Source organism: Amblyraja radiata, chromosome 10 (genome assembly GCF_010909765.2).
Source record: "Amblyraja radiata isolate CabotCenter1 chromosome 10, sAmbRad1.1.pri, whole genome shotgun sequence".
NCBI classification, from domain to species: Eukaryota; Metazoa; Chordata; class Chondrichthyes; order Rajiformes; family Rajidae; genus Amblyraja; species Amblyraja radiata.
In genome coordinates, this window is record NC_045965.1 from 6382964 (window position 1) to 6403141 (window position 20178).

The window sequence follows — 20178 nt, forward strand, 5'->3', positions numbered from 1 at the left end:
GAGCTGGGAAGGGGAGGGGAAAGAAGGAGAAAGCAGGGACTACCTGAAATTGGAGAAGTCAATGTTCATACCGCTGGGGTGTAAACTGCCCAAGCAAAATATGAGGTGCTCTGGCCATGGAGGAGGCCCAGGACAGAAAGGTCAGATTCAGAATGGAAGGGGGAGTTGAAGTGCTGAGCCACCGGGAGATATTGCGAACTGAGCGGAGGTGTTGGGCGAAGCGATCGCCAAGCCTACGCTTGGTCTCACCGATGTAGAGCAGCTGACACCTAGAGCAGGAGATGCAATAGATGAGGTTGAAGGAGGTGCAGGTGAACCTCTGCCGTACCTGGAAAAACTGCTTGGGTCCTTGGATGGAGTCAAGGGGGGAGGTAAAGCGACAAATGTAGCATTTCCTGCGGTTGCAAGGGAAAGTGCCAGGAGAGGGGGTGGTTTGGGTGGGAAGGGACGAATTGACCAGGGAGTTACGAAGGGAACAGTCTCTGCAGAAAGCCGAAAGGGGAGGAGATGGGAAGATGTGGACAGTGGTGGGATCCGTTGGAGGTGGCAAGAATGTTGGAGGATTATTTGTTGTATGTGACGGCTGGTAGGGTGGAAGGTGAGGAGAAGGGGGACTTTGCCCTTGTTACGAGTGGGAGGGATGGGGAGTGAGAGCAGAGTTACATGGTATAGAAGAGACCCTGGTGAGGGCCTCATCTATAGTCGAAGAGGGGAACCCCCTAACGAATGAGGACATCTCCGATGATTCATGTCGTTCTTATGCCATTTTGTGTAATTTCATCAAAGCAGATTTAGAATTATATACCTAGGCCTCGGGATCAGAGTTGGATACACAAGAAATCAAGGAGTCGGAGTCGGGTGTTTTGGGTTTGACTCCACAGCCCTGGACCATCCTGCATAAAATGTGGCTTTCAAAGTCGCCACTGCATTTATCAGGGATCATCTCATAATTATAATCACTATTCTTTATCTCTCATCTGTCCCCCTCCAAGGTCACTCCCAAGACTCCCCTCCTATGTTCACCTGTCCTGAAATTGAAACACGTCTACTCTGTCAAAGGATTTCCTCATCCTGAATCAATGGGACCATCACTGTGTGTTATTTTCTGCAGGACAGAGACACTATTCAGTTTTGCCACGGTATACCCACCCAAATCTGGTATCACATTTTGAGATATTTTCACTTCTTCCCATGCTATTCTAAATTTAGGAAACAATCTGTTCAGTGTCCAAAATGTGTTCCAATTAACATTCCATACGTCCAACATGAATTCCGCACTTTTCAAATCCATCATCTTGAAATGAGCGCAACACTCCAACTGAACAATTGTTTACCTCCAATTCAATGAGATGAACCTAACCAGTGAAAGCAGGCAACAATGAGTAATTATTTAAAACCATCTCCATCAACTTACTAACCTCAGAAAAAACACAAAGCCCATATAAAGTCAGTAACTATGTTACAGTATTCAATTTGGTTAAAATGATTCATACATGTCCTTTGATTATTTAGAGCAAAACTCACCTATTATAATCGAAAAAAATCTAAATGCTCTTTCGGTAACAAACCGGAACAATTAATGTACAAAAATTAAACACGCTACTTGAAAATTAAATCATATCAGCTTGTTCCTGAACTGCATTGTGCTTTAAAGAAAACATGGCTTATGATCAAAAGGTTAATTTACAGTGCCCTCCATAATGTTTGGGACAAAGACCCATAATTTATTTATTTGCCTCTGTACTCCACAATTTGGGATAATAGAAAAAATCACATGTGGTTAAAGTGCACATTGTCAGATTTTAATAAAGGACATTTTTATACATTGGTTTCACCATGTAGAAATTACAGCAGTGTTTATCCATAGTCCCCTCATTTCAGGGCACCATAATGTTTGGGGCACATGGCTTCACAGGTGTTTGTAATTGCTCAGGTTTGTTTAATTGCCTCCTTAATGCAGGTATGAGAGCTCTCAGCGCCTCCAGTTTTTCCATCACCTTTGGAAACTTTTATTGCTGTTTGTCAACATGAGGACAAAAGTTGTGCCAATGAAAGTCAAAGAAGCCTTTATGAGACTGGGAAACAAGGATATCAGCCAAACCTTAGGCTTACCAAAATCAACTGTCCATCATTAAGAAGAGAACACAGGTGAGCTTACTAATCACAAAGGGACTGGCAGGCCAAGGAAGACAGAAGAATTCTCTCTATAATAATGGATAAATCAGACCAATTCATAACGAGTTGGTCTCCATTCGTCCTTTTTTTGGAATCATATGGTGCAACACAATTGTAAAAAATAACTGTTTCAGGACTGGACGAGGGTTGGTCAAGATTATAAATAATGATCTCCTTTTCCTTTTTATTTTATTTTATTTTCTCTATTCTCTCTCTCAACTTTCTTCATTTACTCGTTTTCTTTTTTCACACACTATATATTTCACATCTTTCTATCCTTTACTATCTAACTTCTTTTTCTTATTCTAATCTTTTTTCAGTGTAACAAAAAAAAAAAAAGAAGTTGTACATAAAATGTATTATGAAAATATATATTAGGCACTTTGGTGCCATATGACTGTACTTACTTCTAATAAAATAAAATATTTAAAAAATAAATAAAATAAACGAAAACCCCCAAACACCTGTCCGACAGATCTGAAACACTCTTCAGGTGTGGATTTGCCAATGACCACTGTCCGCAGAAGACTTCATGAACAGAAATACAAAGGCTACACTGCAAGATGCAAACCACTGGCTAGCTGCAAAAATAGGATGGTCAGGTTACACTTTGCCAAGAAGTACCTAAAAGAGCAACCATAGTTCTGGAAAAAGGTCGTGTGGATAGATGAGACGAAGATTAACTTGTATCAGAGTGATGGCAAGAGCAAAGTAGAAAGGAGAGAAGGAACTGCCCAAGATCCAAAGCATACCACCTCATCTGTGAAACACAGTGGTGGGGGTGTTATGACCTGAGCATGTATGGCTGCTGATGGTACTGGCTCACTTATCTTCATTGATGATACTACTGCTGATGGTAGTAGCATAATGAATTCTGAAGTGTATAGACACATCCGATCTGCTCAAGTTCAAACAAATGCCTCAAAACGCATTGGCCAGCGGGTTCATTCTACAGCAGGACAATGATCCCAAACATACTGCTAAAGCAACAAATGAGTTTTTCAAAGCTAAAAAATGGTCAATTCTTTAGTGGCCAAGTCAATCACCCGATCTGAACCCAATTTAGCATGTGTTTTACATGCTGAAGAAAAAAACTGAAGGGGACTTTCCCCCAAAACAAGCATTAGCTAAAGAAGGCTGCAATACAGGCCTGGCAGAGTATCGCCAGAGAAGACAACCAGCAACTGGTGATGTCCATGAATCACGGACTTCAAGCAGTCATTGCATGCAAAGGATATGCAACAAAATACTAAACATGACTACTTTCATTGACATGACATTGCTGTGTCCCAAACATTATGGTGCCCTGAAGTGGGGGGACTATGTATAAACACAGCTGTAATTTCTACATGGTGAAACCAAAAGGTATAAAAATGGCCTTTATTAAAATCTGACAATGTGTACTTTAACCACATGTGATTGTTTTTTTTACTACAAATCTCAAATTGTGGAATACCGAAGCAAATAAATAAATGACAGGTCTTTGTCCCAAACATTATGGAGGCCACTGCATCTGCACTGTGCAATTAAGGCGGTAATTAAATCATGCTGAGAGTGCTGATGACACAATTTGGGGAATTAGCTTGGGGTACTTATTTTGGCCAACACATGTGGGAACCCATTAATAGAGAATTATTAATTTCATAGTGTTGGCTTCCTCCCAGTCAGTGATAAAACTGTGTGATCAGTACTTACAAGCAAATACAGGCAGCAAAAGCAGGCAGGGATCCAATCTTAGAGAACAAAAATACTGCCAGGGCATTTAGGTTAAAATGTGGAGATTGCACACATTTTAATATAAATCTCAGATAGTAGTTAAAATTAGCATGTATTTAATATTATAACACTGGAGTAATGAGAGAGTGAGGCTGTACCTGCTGGACTTGGCATTATCGGTGTTCCTGGAGGACCTCCGCCACCAGGGGGCCCCTGTGAACAAAAAGCACATCAGCTTTGATTGAATCATACACTACAAACCAACTGACTCACATGGCTATCTGGACTACATGTCTTCCCACCCTGCCCCCTGTAAAGCTCCATCCCCTACTCCCAATTCCTCCGCCTACGCCGCATCTGCTCCCAGGATGAGACGTTCCACACCAGGGCATCGGAAATGTCCTCGTTCTTCAGGGAACGGGGATTCCCCTCCGCCACCATAGATGAGGTTCGCACCAGGGTCTCATCCATGCCCCGCAACACTGCTCTCTCTCCCCATCCCCGCACTCGCAACAAGGGCAGAGTCCCCCTAGTCCTCACCTTTCACCCCACCAGCCGGCAAATACAACAAATAATCCTCCGCCATTTCCGCCACCTCCAACGTGACCCCACCACTCGCCACATCTTCTCATCTCCCCCTATGTCTGCCTTCCGCAAAGACCGCTCCCTCCGCAACTCCCTTGTCAATTCTTCCCTTCCCTCCCGTACCACCCCCTCCCCGGGCACTTTCCGTTGCAACTGCAAGAAATGCAACACCTGTCCCTTCACCTCCCCCCTCGACTCCATTCAAGGACCCAAGCAGTCGTTCCAGGTGCGACAAAGGTTCACCTGTATCTCCTCCAACCTCATCTACTGCATCCGCTGCTCTAGATGTCAGTTGATTTACATCGGGGAGACTAAGCGGAGGTTGGGCGATCGTTTCGCCGAACACCTCCGCTCAGTCCGCAATAACCTACCTGAACTCCAGGTGGCTCAGCACTTCAACTCCCCCTCCCATTCCCAATCCGACCTCTCTGTCCTGGGTCTCCTCCATTGCCAGAGTGAGCAACACCGGAAATTGGAGGAACAGCTCCTCATATTCCGCCTGGGTTGCTTGCGTCCGGATGGCATGAACGTTGAATTCTCCCAGTTTTGCTAGCCCTTGCTGTCTCCTCCCCTTCCTTAACCCTCGAGCTGTCTCCTCCCATCCCCCCGCCCTCGGGCTCCTCCTCCTCCCTTTTTCCTTCCTTCTCCCCCCCACCCCCCATCAGTCTGAAGAAGGGTTTCGGCCCGAAACGTCGCCTATTTCCTTCGCTCCATAGATGCTGCTGCACCCGCTGAGTTTCTCCAGCATTGTTGTGTACCTTTGATTGAATCATTGATTGTCTGGGTTATGCTGCTGGCAGTAACTGGGCTAAGGCATTGTTGGGTCACTGAACACTCTCAACAGAATACTAGAAAGCAGTAGACATGGGTTTTTTCCAAAGACCACAAACAAAACTGCGGGATAATTTCAACCAAAGAGGTGCAGGTTTGTACGTCAATTGGCCTCTGTAAATTGTCCATAGTTAGTAAGATAGAACTAGTGTATGTGTGATTGCTGGTCGGCGTGGATTCGGTGGGACGAAGGGCCTGTTTCTACCCTGCATCTCTAACCTAAACCAGAGGGGCAATTCTGCCCGAGTCACAGATGGAATTCAATCAATACTTAACACAAAGCTGCAACTCCCACCTTTTTTCCAGTTGTTCTATTATCATAGCCAACTTCAGTGGGAGCAAAACTGAACATGTTATACCTGGAGCACCTTATACTGGAGGCAAATCCCTTTGCTTTGACAACTTTTCTGTTGCACCCAATGACAAATAGTTACCAAGTTCAGCATTTTACACCAGCAAGTCAGTAAAATATCAAATACATAGAATTGCCCCTCTGGTTTAGGTTAGAGATGCAGCGTGGAAACAGGCCCTTCGTCCCACCGAATCCACGCCGACCAGCAATCACCCATACACTAGGGAAAATTTACAGAGGCCAATTGACGTACAAACCTGCACCTCTTTGGTTGAAATTACCCGTCCACCAAGTCCACGCATTTCACACTAGTTGTGTGATATCCCACTTTCTTTCGCATCATCTCCCAACACACCCAGGGCAATTTATGGAGGCCAATTAACCTTCAAACCTACACATCCTTCGGGGTGTGGGAGGAAACCTGAGCACCCGGGGAAAACCCACATAGTCACAGAGAGATCGTGCAAGCTCCACACAGACAGCAACCGAGGTCAGGATCAAACCCAGGTCTCCGATGCTGTGAGACAGCAGCTCCACCATCATAACACATGTAGGATTCCAAATGCTGAGACAAATTACTTCATTTTTAAAAATTTACCAAGACATACTTTACTTGGCCTTGGGTGTGGAGAGAAGCTACCTTCTTTCTACTTTCTCATTTAGATCAGTCAATAGTGAACCTTTTACCTATCATCAATTGCTTTGGACAAATAATTTTTCTTCATTTACACTTATTTGCCTCATGCAAGATATTCCCAAAAATGCAAATACATACCCCATATGTACCAGGAGACGAAGAGGAGTACGGAATCTGCAAATAAAAAAAAACAATATTTAGAGACTTCAGATCATACTTGCTTAACAATGAACAGAAATTTAAAATCTCTTATGGATAAAGTGTGCGTGTGTGAGTGTGTGTGAGAGATTATTTTTTTCCTGTTGCTTCATAGGCACACTTCTCTTTATAAATCCTCAGAAGTCCACATGTCCTGTGTTCACAGGCAAGCCAATCAAAAACATGGTCAAACTATTTACAGGATGGCTTTATGGTCTATCACAATCCTGCCAGGCATTGCTTATTGGAATTCTCTTGGCACAATTAATGTGAAGGTGATTTTTCTTTGTCTAATATAATCCCACTCCTGCCTATCAGCATCAACAAAGGGACATGTCTTTGTAACAGCTTTTGCAAATGACACCCCCAAAAGTAATGAATAATTTTATGTACTCTTGCAATTAATGTAATAAAAACTCAACAGCCAATTTATGTACAAAAATCTCAAACAGCAATATAATAATAACCAAATTATGTTATAATTTCCTGCCTGGGTAAGACTTCTGTGCCTTCAGGCAGATATCACATGATAGATGCTAGAGGTGGGGCCCACTAAACCTCCGCAAGAATGACATTTGATTCAGCCATGTTTCTTATTTAGCTGTCTGACAACACCATCAGGGAAAAAAGATGGCTGTTCAGCTTAAAGTGAAAAATTACAACGATTAAGTTTAAAAAGTTATCAAAAAGCACAATACCATCAGTGCTTTTAAATAATACATAAAAAATGTTCTATTTAATTATTAATTACTTTTTTTATTCAGACCTTTCAGTAACGTCTGAAGGAACTAAATAAATGGCGACAATATTTCTATCCATTATTCCCAAATGTCATGCTGGGGAATTGAAACTTTGCCCCGTGCTTGTTTAAGCTAGAGATACAACGTGGAAACAAACCCCTCAGCCCGCCAACTCCATTCCGACCATCGATCACCCGTTCCTACTCGTTCCATGTTAGACCACTTTCTCATCCATTCTCGACATGCTAGGGGCAATTGACAAAGGCCAATTAACCTACAAACTCGTCTTTGGGATGAGGGGGTGAAACTGGAGCATCTGGAATAAGCCCACGTGATCAGAGGGAGAATGTGGAATCTCCATTCGGACAATGCCCCAAGTCAGGATCATACCCAGGTCTCTGGTGCTGAGAGGCAGCATCTTATTGCCACGGTTCTGCCCAATAAAAAAAAAATTCTGAACTCAGTGGACACGTGTCAAAAGTTCGATAAATAACTGCGGGAATTATCCGCAAAATCCCATGCTTTCTTAAAGACATACATCACTCAGAATGAGCAAAGTAGAGCTATGGAATCTTTAATATTTACTTGGAAGAGCAGAAAGTGTTTCTATTCTGTGGATCATCCAAGCGCTGCCTCAGTGGAGACTTCTGTGCTCTAAATTGTGTCCCCCTCTAAGCCAGAGTATCCCAATTTAGAACAGTATTACTATGCTGCCATCATCAGGACCTGGAATAGCACGAGAGCACTATTCCAGTGCTTTTTAACAGCTGGGAAAAAACTCTCCCTGAATCTGGAGGTATGTGTTTTCCAACCGGTATTTCTTGCCTGATGGGAGAGGGGAGAGGAGGGAGTGACTGGGGTGAGACTGCTCCTTGATTATGATGGTGGCCTGCTGATGCAGCGTGGTGGAGATGGAGCCAAAGCATTACGTTGCTTTGCATAATGGTTTGGATTGCGTCCACAACCACCATCTCCAAAACCATCTCATTCAAAACTGTAAACCATTCAATCCTTATGAATGATCAATTTTCAAGTTTACCAACTGCACCAGTACAGGGGCTCTCTGGGTAACAATTAACCTGTTTTTCAGTAATCTGATTTTCTACAAATTCTCCATACATTTGTAAATCATTTTTAATGCTAGCAATATTCTCTGGTGTCTGGAAACAATACATGTTCTTTAGATTAATTATGGGTATTATTAAGGTGGCTACTCAATTAAATTACAGCAAGTTTACACAAACTGATAAGATGTGCGTTACTATAGAAAATGTGTGTTTCTGACTTGAAGAATTGGCTTATGGACACTTCCCTGGCACGGAACCCTTACGTAACTGATGGATTGACTTTTTTTTTTTTGTGTCTAACAGAGTCCCTTCACTTCCCCACTTACAGTACACTCTTGACCGAGTAAACCAGGCAGATCTTGTGGGTCATCCTTAATGGACGAAAAGTAACTAATCTTAATTGCATTATAAATTCTCTTGCGGGTCTGCAAAAGGCCCACCCACGCCCTTGTTAATGTTTTATTTTTTATGTTCCAATAAAAGATCCTACAGGTTGCCTTTATATTACCCACCAAAACATTCCCATCTTTTTTTTTCTTTGGCAATTTTAGCTTTGCCAGACAGAGCACAAATATTCTGTACAGCTCTGGTCACCTCGTTACTGGAAAGAAGCAATTGTGCCAGAGTGGGTGCAGAAAAGACCTAAAGACATTGAGAAACTGCAGACATGAGGTAAGATTGAATAAGCTAACATTGCTTTCTTTGAAACAGAAACTTAGGGGGAGAGATTTTATGCAGTTCAGTGTAAATAGGAAGAACATATTTCCCTTCTGTGGAACATCCTAAACCTGAGACAAGGATTTAAAGAAATTGGTGAATTATTGGAGGTGATGCAAGGTGGTAATTTTTCTCCCAGAGCGTGATAGTGCTCTGGAATTCTGAAAGGGTGGTTGTGGCAGAAACCCTAACTGCATTTAAACTGTATTTGGATGTGTACGTGGAAACCGATAAATTTACACGCTGCAGGCCTAGTGGTGGAAGGTGGGATTACTCTTTCTGCCGTCACTAACATGATGGGCCAAATGGCCTCCTATGTTGTCAATTTTATATGGTTCTTTATTGGCTGTTAGATATTTGTAACAAAGAAAATGGATGCAAAAGAGTTGTGCCGTATGAGATGATACCAAATAGAATCCAAGCGTTTCCAAGATGATCTAATGGAGATCTTGATGTCAGCAGAAGTGTAGACTTGAAGTTATTCCCACTTGAAGGCATCAAAGCATTGCAAAATCCAAGAGGAACTCATGAGTGCTTCATTACCATGAGAGTGTTGCAATTTCTCAGAGGGCAGTGAATCTCTCGAACTTTCTACCCGGCAGGTTGCGGAGGCCAGGTCACAGGGCATTGGTAAAGAGTTAATACATTTTTGTAAGATCAGGATGATGGGGTACCACCACAGATGAGGAGCTGAGGCCTGAGCAGGCAAGTCCTATTTTCTTATGCTCTTCCATACGGAGCGGCTAAGACAAATAGTATTTATAAGGATGATAAATAAAGGAATAGAATGGTATATTAAAGGTAGAGGACACAATAAACTGTGTGGAATGCAAACACAGGGATGGATCTGTTGGGGAAAACGCCTTATTACTATACTGTGACACATGTGTAACAGCATGTAAAAGCAGTATTACTCACTGAGTTAGCATTAGAAGGATTAGGCCATGGTCGTCCAGCCCCGGGACCCCTGAAATTTAAATACATTATTTTAACTCTTGGTTCAATTTTGCGTCACTAAGTCTTTATAAGTCTCCATTAAACCTTCAATTATCTTTAATCTTCAGATCAACTAAACTCATCCATGGTGCAAGCTTCAAAATTGTATAAAAGAATATCCAAGTAGTAAAAAGGACCAAAAATTATAAACATGTCATTATCCTCACACGTTTGAAGTCATGCAAGCAAAGGAAATACCTTGTAATCAACAATATATTGGAAGTTTATACCTACTTATCTCCACTTTTTAACAATTTATGTGAACACAAGCAAGAAACTTACATGTTCATTCCAGCCATGCCGGGACCTATTGAATTGGGTGGAGGTCTCATTGAACCGCCATAGTTCTGCAACGATAACCAAGGATCAGACTACCATAACGAGAAGGAAACCAGTGAAGAGCAAGGAAGGGAAGAAAAAAAAAGTTCATGTTATTATACACATTCCCAATACGTGCCAAAAGAAAACAGTGGCAACTGATGTCAAGCTGATTCTCAGTCTCAATTTGCAGTCATTTTCTTGGTAATTTCAAACCCAAAGGGGTCTTACAGTCCCAGGAGGATAATTACTTTGATCATCTGGCATCTACCCAAATGTAATCAGGTGTCATAAGCACTGCACATTCAGCCCCTTCGTAAAGTAATAAAAGCACAAATATCAATTGTGATTTTCCTCCCCATACCCATCCACAACCCAACTGCCTTAAAATACCTAATCAGCAATTAAAGGGTAACCCGAGCAAAAAATATCCAATTTAGTACAAAATTGAGGCTGAACATGCCTATGCACAACACAACATGTAATGCCTTCAAATTCAGCAGTTTAGTGTATTACAAGTTGCACCTTCAACAGTATTGCCATTTGGAGGTGCAATTTTTAAAATCCTACTGAACTGTAGAAGATGAAGGTAGGAAATGGTGTGATATGCTGAAAATACAACAGAAGTGCTTCACTTTTTAGGATTGGATTTGAACCCCCAACCTTCTGACTGAGAAGTGAGAATAATATCCAAAGAACCAGGGCTGAGACAGGAACTTTCACTGGCCTACGTTCCTCATCTCCCGAGATCAAGGCTACTGTGAACAACCAAGATTACCAAATCCAGACCGGATAACTAAGATTAAACTGAGACTTTAGTGGCACATTGTGTATTCAGTGGCCATTGGAAATACTACTTTCACTAAATGGGGTCGTTTTCAACTGATCTGCATGAACCTAAATTAACAAAATAAAACACTCATCATAGAAGCAGGAAGAAGCTACTCAGCCATACCAGGGCTTAGGTCATAAGGTCATAAGTAATAGGAGTAGAATTAGGCCATTCAGCCCATCATGCCTACTCCGCCATTCAATCATGGCTGATCTATCTCTCTCTCCTAAGCTCATTCTCCTGCCTTCTCCCCATAACCTCTGGCACCTGTACGAATCAAGAGTCTATCTATCCCTGCCTTTAAAATATCCATCGACGGCCTCCACAGCCTTCTGTGGCAAAGAATTCTACAGATTCACCGCCATCTGACCAAATAAATTTATCCTTATCTCCTTCCTAAAAGAATGTCCTTTAATTCTGAGCCTATGACCTCGAGTACTAGTCTCTCTCTCCCTCTGGTGGAAAAGTGCAAAGAGCTTGTTGATCACTAGTGGGCAATGAAAATTACTGAATATCCCGTGAACAATAATCACCATGTGCAAGACTAAAAGTTGATAGATGTTTCTGTACCGCTTACCTGCTGTCCCATTGGGCCCATCCCTCGTGGAGGAGGGTTCATTCTCTGCATTGGCCCACCCATACCAGGATGTCCTGTAATAGGGAGAACAAACATTATTAAGTGAACACCACAGAATTTTATTTCGACTCCTAAATGGAGTTGGGAATATATCTCACCTTGCTGTCGTGTGGGATCCAGTGCGTTTGGTAACAATGGCTGTGCACCGGGAACACCACCTGGAGGCTAAAAGCAATTGCAGAATTACTCAACTGCATCCAAGTTCACAAAAGCTCCCTCTACTCAACACGTTTAAGGGATATTCATGTGCCAAACGGTTAACGAAGGAGAGGCGAAGCAAGGCAAAGTGTGCAGGTTCACAGTAGTAGTGGCTACAAAGGATGAATCATTGCAGATTTCCTGCATTCAACTTACTAAATATAGCATTTTAACTTGCACACTTGAAGTATCATGAAGAAATTATAAAAACAAAGTTTCATGAAATGACATATACTGAAGCACCAAAACAACTCCTGTGTTCTTCCTTTGTGTCCCCTCCTCTCCTAGTGGATTTTCTACTCCTACCCACGCCTCAAAATTATGGATCCACTGATGCTCCGCTCAAGTGGTCATCTTGTGTGTGAACAAAGTAGCAAGTGTTAAGTTGCGTTTTCAACTGCTGGAAGCATCAAAAATCCAAAGTGCTGAGAGCAATCTTTACACTGGGAGGCCACTGGATAGCGATGCAAAGCAGAAACACTTCTGAACATCGTACCTCCCTCGTGGAGTTTCCCCAAGGCAATTTGGAAACTAACCCAAATTCCAGCTGGGATCCATAATCAAGCAAAGACAAAAATAAACCTTGCATAGGGATCAACTGTACCCTCAGCTACTGAATGGGTCATTTATTTATTTATTTATTGCAAAATGCAGATCCATTCAAAAAGTACACATCTAATGAAAGTATGCTTACGAAGCTCTCTTTGATTAAAAATCTTTTTATTTCTTCATCTACAATCTTCTCAAATGTTCCAAGTAAAGGGCCTGTCCCACTTGGGCGTCATTTGCGTGTAATTTACGCAATATCATCTATGCGTCACAACGCACGACACGTTGTGCGTGGTGACGTACGCAGTGACGTGCGGTCACGCGCGGCACCCCACAATTTTGGGATGTACAAAATCTTCGTGCTCCATCCGCGTGATGCGCAAATGACACCCACGTGGGACAGGCCCTTAACACGCCAACTTTTCTTCATTGATGTGGACTTTAGCAAGGCCTTTGGCAAGGTCCCGCAGAGTAGGCTGGTTCGTAAGGTTGGAACCCATGGGATCTAGACTTTTAGCTAATTGTATAAAATAATGGATTGATGGCAGCAGGAAGAAGATCGTAACGGAAGTTGTTTTTCCAGATTGGAGATATGCAAACCAATGGCATGCCGTAGGGATCAGTGCTGCCTCCTCTGTCATTTGTTGCACACATTATTAGGTTGATAATGGCGATGATGTGATTTGTAAGTTTGCAGTTAACTCCAGAATTAATGGTACAGTGAACAGTGAAATAAATTCTCTACAAGATGATACAGCAGGATATAGATCAAATGGTAAAGTGGGTAAGGAAGTGGCTGATGGAATTTAACTCTGATAAATGCAAAGTGATACATTTTTGGAAGCTGAAACAGGCAGGCACACACAATGAAAGGCATAACCCTGAGAAGTGCTGTAGCACAGAGCGACCCAGAGGTACAAGCAAATAGTTCCCTCAAAACTAAAACACAGGTGGACAGGGAAGTGGTTCAGGCATATGGCATGCCAAATGGAAACAAATAGCAGGAGGAGGCCATTCGGCCCTACGAGCCAGCACCGCCATTCATTGTGATCATGGCTGATCATCCACAATCAGTACCCCGTGCCTGCCTTCTCCCCATACCCCTTGATTCCGCTAGCCCCAAGAGTATCTAACTCTCTTTTAAATTCATCCAGTGAATTGGCCTCCACTGCCTCCTGTGGCATAGAAATTCCACAAATTCACAACTTTATGGGAGTTTTTTCTCATCTCAGTTTTAAATGGCCTTCCCTTTATTCTTAGACGGTGGCCCCTGGTTCTGGACTCCCCCAACATTGGGAATTTCTTTCCTGCATCTAGCTTGTCCAGTCCTTTTATAATTTTATATGTTTCAATAAGATTGCCTCTCATCCTTCTAAATTCCAGTGAATACAAGCCCAGTCTTTCCGATCTTTACTCTTATGTGAGTCTCGCCACCACGGGCATTAACCTCATGAACCTACGCTGCCTCCCTCAACTGCAAGGCTGTCCATCCTCAAATTAGGAGACCAAAACTGCACACAATACTCCAGGTGTGGTCTCACCAGGGCCCTGTACAACTGCAGAAGGACCTCTTTGCTCCTATACTCAAATCCTCTTGTTATGAAGGCCAACATGCCATTAGCTTTCCTCACTGCCTGCTGTACCTGCAGGTTTACTTTCAGTGACTGGTGTACAAAGACACCCGGGTCCCATTGCACTTTCCTTTTTCCTAATCTGACACCATTGACTTAATAATCTGCTTCCTTGTTCTTGCCGCCAACGTGGATAGCCTCACATTTATCTACACTGTACCGCATCTGCCAAGGATCTGCCCAACCTGTCCAAGTCACCCTGCAAACTCCTAGCATCGTCTTCGCTTATCAGCTTTCTGAAAGTCCAGATACACTACATCCAATGGCTCTTCTTCATCCATTTTACTTGTCACATCCTCAAAATCCTCACATTCCAGAAGATTAGTCAAGCATGATTTCCCCTTGCATGAAATCCATGCTGACTTGGGCCAATCCTTTTACTGCGATCCAAATGTGCCGTTAGTACTTCTTTAATAATTGACTCCAACATCTTCCCCACCACCGATGTCAGGCTAACTGGTCTATAATTCCCTGTTTTCTCACTCGCTCCTTTCTTGAAAAGTGGGATAACATTAGCTATCCTCCAGTCCACAGGAACTGATCATGAAACTATAGAACAATGGAAAATGATCACTAATGCGTCTACGATTTCTACAGCCACCTCCTTGAGTACCCTGGGATGCAGACCATCAGGCCCTGGGGATTTATCAGCCTTCAGTCCCATCAGTCTACCCAATACTATTTCTCGCCTAAAGCAAATTTATTTCAGTTCCTCTGTCTCCCTAGATCCTCTATCCTCTAGTACATCTGGAAGATTGTTTGTGTCTTCCTGAAGACAGACCAAAGTACGTTCAACTCTTCTGCCTTGTTCCCCATAATAATTTCACCTGCTTCTGCCTTCAAGGGACCCACGTTTGGCTTTACTAATCTTTTTCTCTTAACATACCTAAAGAAGCTTTTGCTATCCTTCTTTATATTCTTGGCCAGCTTATCTATGTACTTGTACTTTGTAAATGTTACACTTGTCGCTTTACCTCCCCCCTTGTCTCCATTCAAGGACCCAACCAGTCTTTCCAGGAGCGGCAGAGTTTCACCTGCACCTCATCCAACCTCATCTATTGCATCCGCTGCTCTAGGTGTCAGCTGCTTTACATCGGTGAGACCAAGCACAGGCTTGGCGATCGCTTCGCCCAACACCTCCGCTCGGTTCGCATTAACCAACCTGATCTCCCGGTGACTCAGCACTTCAACTTCCCCTCCCATTCCCAATCGACCTTTCTGTCCTGGGCCTCCTCCATGGCCAGAGTGAGGATCAACGTAAATTGGAGGAGCAGCACCTCATATTTTGCTTGGGCAGTTTGCACCCCAGTGGTGTGAACATTGACTTCTCCAATATCAGGTAGTCCCTGCTTTCTCCTTCTTTCCCCTCCCCTTCCCAGCTCTTCCCCCCCCACCCCCACATCAGTCTGAAGAAGGGTCCCAACCGAAACGTTGCCTATTTCCTTCGCTACCTAGATGCTGCCTCACCCACTGAGTTTCTCCAGCATTTTTGTCTACCTTATCTTTGTACTTCATTTTTTCACCCCGTATTGGCCTTTTTATTACCTTTGTATGTCCTTTGAAGGTTTCCCAATCCTCTGGCTTCCCGCCACTCTTTGCCATGTTATACACCTTTTCTTTTAGTTTTATACCGTTCCTAACTTCCCTCGTCAGCCACGGTTGCTTCTTACCCCCCTTAGAATCTTTCTTCCTCTTTGGAATGAAATGATCCTGCATCTCCTGGATAATGCATTGAGTATAAGAGTTGGGACATCATGTTAAAGCTGTACAAAAGATTGATTAGGCCACATTCGGGGTATTGGGTGTAGTCCTGGTTCCACACTATCAGAGGGAGGTGATTAAGGAAGAAAGGGTGCAGAAATGATTCACAAGGTTATTGCCAGTATTGAGGCTGGAGTTATCTGGAGAGTTTGTAAAGGCTAGGTCTTCTTTCCCATGGTGTGGAGGTGGCTGAGAGTTACACAATACCGGCATATAAAATTATGAGAGGCATATATAGGATAGATAGCTAGTGTTTGTGTCTAAAACTGGAGGATGATAGAGAAAGAGAGAGATAGATGTATATTTTTCACGAGAGGTAGATGACATTTCGAATGAGCTGCCAAAGATGGTGCTGGAGACAGGAACAACAACATTCAAGACCCTTTTTAACAGGTACATGAATAAGTACGTTATAGAGGGATATAAAATTAACACAGGCATGGTATTCACATAGAGAGGCATGAAAGTTTACATAGACAGTGGGTTAAAGGACGTGTTTTAATCTGTGCTGTAAAAAGAAAATGTTGAGAACGCTCAATAAAATAACTAATTTGTGAATAAAATTTAACAAAACAGCTGAAGCAAAGATTTAAAAAATGGAATTAAACAATTTTTGGCCACAAATAACGCTTTACCAAAGGTTTAAAAACAGCAATAATTCTGGTCCAGTGTACTCCACCAAAAAGACAGAAATCTTACAATTAGGATTCCCCCTAAATTTAGGGAGGGGGGGGGGGGGGGGGGGATGAGGGACTTTCTCATTATCATTTTTATATCTCATGAAAATGATCCAGCCAATTAGCTCACTGCACAAGATCCACATTACACTGGCCTTGGGGTCAGTCCAGTTCGATAAAATAGAGAGTCACAAATACTCTGAATGGGTTCAGCAGCCTGGGCTTACTGAAGGCTCACCTCATCTTCTTTCTTGTGTCTGTAAAGTATCTTCTCACCTATTCATGGCCTGACTGGTTATGGACAGTAGTCAATGGAAACTTAAAGCCATTTTCGTGCATTCCAGCAAAAGAAAATTGCATGGATTGATGCAGCTTCTCCAAAAGGAGAAATGTTTTCTCTTAAACTGAACCTGAACAATAACTAGAATTTACGTCATTACAACACAGAATTTCTATCTTGTACTCCACCAATCAATAACACTGCAAGTTACAACAATTCAGAACGATCCTCAGGAGAAATATTGATGAGGATATTAATGCTGGAGATTTAAGATTGCCGTTTCAGTCTGAATGGACAGAAATCTCTTCAGTTTCCTGGTAGCCTTTGGGTACTGTTCAGGAAGAGAAATTCCGATGACATCAGATACATTTTAGGAAGGAAGGGTGGGTTCTAAAAGTTATTTAATCCATCCTCAAATGTGGCGTCTCTGCACTGGAGTCTGGAGCCGACTAACAATAACATGCAAGTTCAGCGCCGCATAAAAGGGAATGGAAGCATTTATCATGATGCAATTGGGTGTTAGGAACATGAATACTTTGTAAAGACTGTACCCAAGCTCTGCATAAGCTGCAGCTTCATATTTACACAAAATCCTTCAGTTTGTTGGAAAAAACCCCCACTATTACTGTGTATATCTTTCTTTAAGAAGATAATGATTCAGTCTAGCAATTAAAACAAATGCGTCAAGATTAACCTAATTTATGTGGTGCAAAATGTACCTACTAAGAAATGAATTTATTTATTAGTATTTGCTAATGGTGCCAGGAGGGGAAAGAGAGATCAGGAAGAGGAAATAATCAGTTCAAATTGTAACAGGCTGGCATGCTAAAGTCCTGATGATAAATGTTGAACTGGTGGTGACATGAGTATTAAAACTGCTCTTAATATGCCACCACCTATAAAGAGTAGGTGAGCGAGAGAGGAAGAGGGCAGTGAAATTTCCTGCTACTGATGCAGCCACATTCAAAGTGTGGGAATAGAGAGTAGGATTAGAGGCAGTTCTAGTCATACCTCCTGAGCTCAGTTCATCTCATGAACGATAGAGGATTGTTAATGCATTGGAATTGGAAGGATGTGAAGATGGGAGGGAATGGAAACAATGGAAAGATTCAACACACTGAAAACTAGAAGAAACAAACACACACATTTCAATCGAAGGTGTACTTGCATTCCAAAATAATGCTTCATGTCCAGTTTCAGGACCATGATCATTTTGATGGTTACCATGAAATAGTGCTTTCAAGATAAATTGTTGAGGCAAGTATGTTCTAATAGCTGTCCCATGTCCCAACAGGATGGATACATTATACGACCAAAACAAAGAACCATCATTGAAACCATCCCACATGCCAAGGTGTTGCAGACATTTCAATGAATAGCAGTAATAGCCGTTAAGTTTCTCAGTCAAGCCATTAATACTGGTGAAAACCTCATGCGAGAGTGGATACAAATACCATCGCAGACCTGACATTCAAACCAACTGAGCATATTTATACAAGAGATTAAAAATCCACAGGTGGTGCAACATCACTCACAGGATGGCTTAACATTGGACGTGATAAACCATAAGGACAGTCAGTTTTGTTCACAACAAAATGTAGGTGGGTATATTTTAAATTCACAAAATGTTGAAAGATTTACAGGAATGTTATTTGCACACTGAAGATTAGTTAGAAGAGAGATGGCATAAATGAGGCTGGTCTTCCCTTGAAGATGGGTTAAGGGGTGAGCTGTTTGAACGTCCCTAGGATCATACAAAGGGAAGGTATGTTAGATATACCACATTTTTTTTATGCCAGTGGGAAAGTTTAAGACAAAGACAGATTTAAAAATATGTGCCAGGCCATTCAAGAGAAATTCCTTCCTGCAAAAGACGTCTGCAGAGTGTGACAGAAACAGAAATGTCTTACACAAAATGTCTCCCAAGAGGCTAGCTCAATTAATAACTTTGAATACAAGAAAGATTACATTTAGCCAGTCAAGGTCATAAAGGAGATATGAAGCAAGTGAGGGGAGAGGGGTGGAATTCAGGTCAGCCACAACCCCACCAATCATCAAAACAAGGTCGAGGGGCTGGACATCATAATCTGTTCCTGTGATTCTGGCGTAATTAAAATCTCAGTCTCAGCCATATTGGTGGAGGATGGGACTGCTAATTGTGGCAGTGTGATAGAAGCACAATGGGTACAGTACCTGGCTTCCCATTCTGATTGGGGGTCTTGGACCTCCTGCGTATCGTGGTGACATAAAAGGCTGCAATCACATAGAATTAGTTAAATCTACAATCTGCTAAAATAACAATTTTATTTCACACAATTAAAACATTTTTATACATGTGGAAAACCTGTAACTCCATGCAATTAAAAAAAAAATTACCGTAGCCAAGGCAAGTGATTTGGTGATGTGCAATGCAGTAACTTAACAATCATGAAGAATTTCTGCACTCAGTGTGCACGGTACAATTTATAATCCATGCTATTTTACATGCAAGGTCCAGGAGGAATTGAAAATGGTAGATTCTGAGTATTTTCACGCATGGCAATAAATCACTTGCCATGGCCATGTCTTGATTACTGGATCTGGATCAAAATAAGGAGGACTTTGAGGTGACAATGAAAATCATAACTCACTTTTTAAACAACATGCTATGCTTTAAAAAAGGTAATTTATTTTCAAATATCCCAATGAACACCAGCATATAAAAATATAGTTAAACAAAAATTGAATACCATCTATTGTAACTCAACTTCCTTGACAACTCAACTTCCTTGAGCAGCCTTTATCGCTTTAAAATGGAATCATTTTCCTTCACAAAACAACCTGTCTGGAGTAGTTAAGCAACATATTCCACTTTACAGTGTAGTGAGAAATACTAAAGGGTCATGCACTGATTTGAAGCTAAAAGGAATCTAATCTTGCCAAGTTTCTCTTCACAGTGGTGCTGCACTTTACAGTTAAAGTTTAAAGGAAAGAGACTCTAAAAGTTGCAAAGAAAAACTGACAGAATGCAACTCAATTTCTGCGTAGTTTCATGAACGCCTTTCACTTTGTAAACAAACTGAAGTCAATACTAAACAATCTTACAAATTTCCTCAAATTATTTCCTCCCAACAAACAAAGCCATAAAAAAAATGACACTAAAGCAAAATGCAGTGGATGCTGGAAATTGAAAAATAATGACAGCATCTTCCATGCACTCATTGAAACATTTGAGGCATCCACATAACAGGTAAAGGTTATGCGGGATCACGATTTGCAATATTTGCCAATTTTGTTTTTTT

The 20178-nt window shown here is 42.0% G+C and overlaps 1 protein-coding gene across 8 annotated transcripts in view; it reads right to left on the reverse strand.

Moving 5' to 3' along the window:
- The window catches only part of ssbp3 (single stranded DNA binding protein 3), a 172226-nt gene that overhangs the window by 20447 nt on the left and 131601 nt on the right, over positions 1-20178 (reverse strand). For 4 of the 8 annotated variants that reach the window (XM_033027917.1, XM_033027923.1, XM_033027919.1 and 1 more), the window contains 7 exons: positions 19091-19150; positions 11900-11966; positions 11742-11815; positions 10297-10385; positions 9937-9985; positions 6435-6470; positions 4050-4104 (listed from right to left, as the gene is read on the reverse strand). In XM_033027917.1, coding sequence (XP_032883808.1) covers positions 4050-4104; positions 6435-6470; positions 9937-9985; positions 10297-10385; positions 11742-11815; positions 11900-11966; positions 19091-19150 — 430 coding nt within the window. The remainder of the gene's footprint in view (positions 1-4049; positions 4105-6434; positions 6471-9936; positions 9986-10296; positions 10386-11741; positions 11816-11899; positions 11967-19090; positions 19151-20178) is intronic. The other 4 variants (XM_033027924.1, XM_033027921.1, XM_033027922.1 and 1 more) reach the window with 1 other exon arrangement.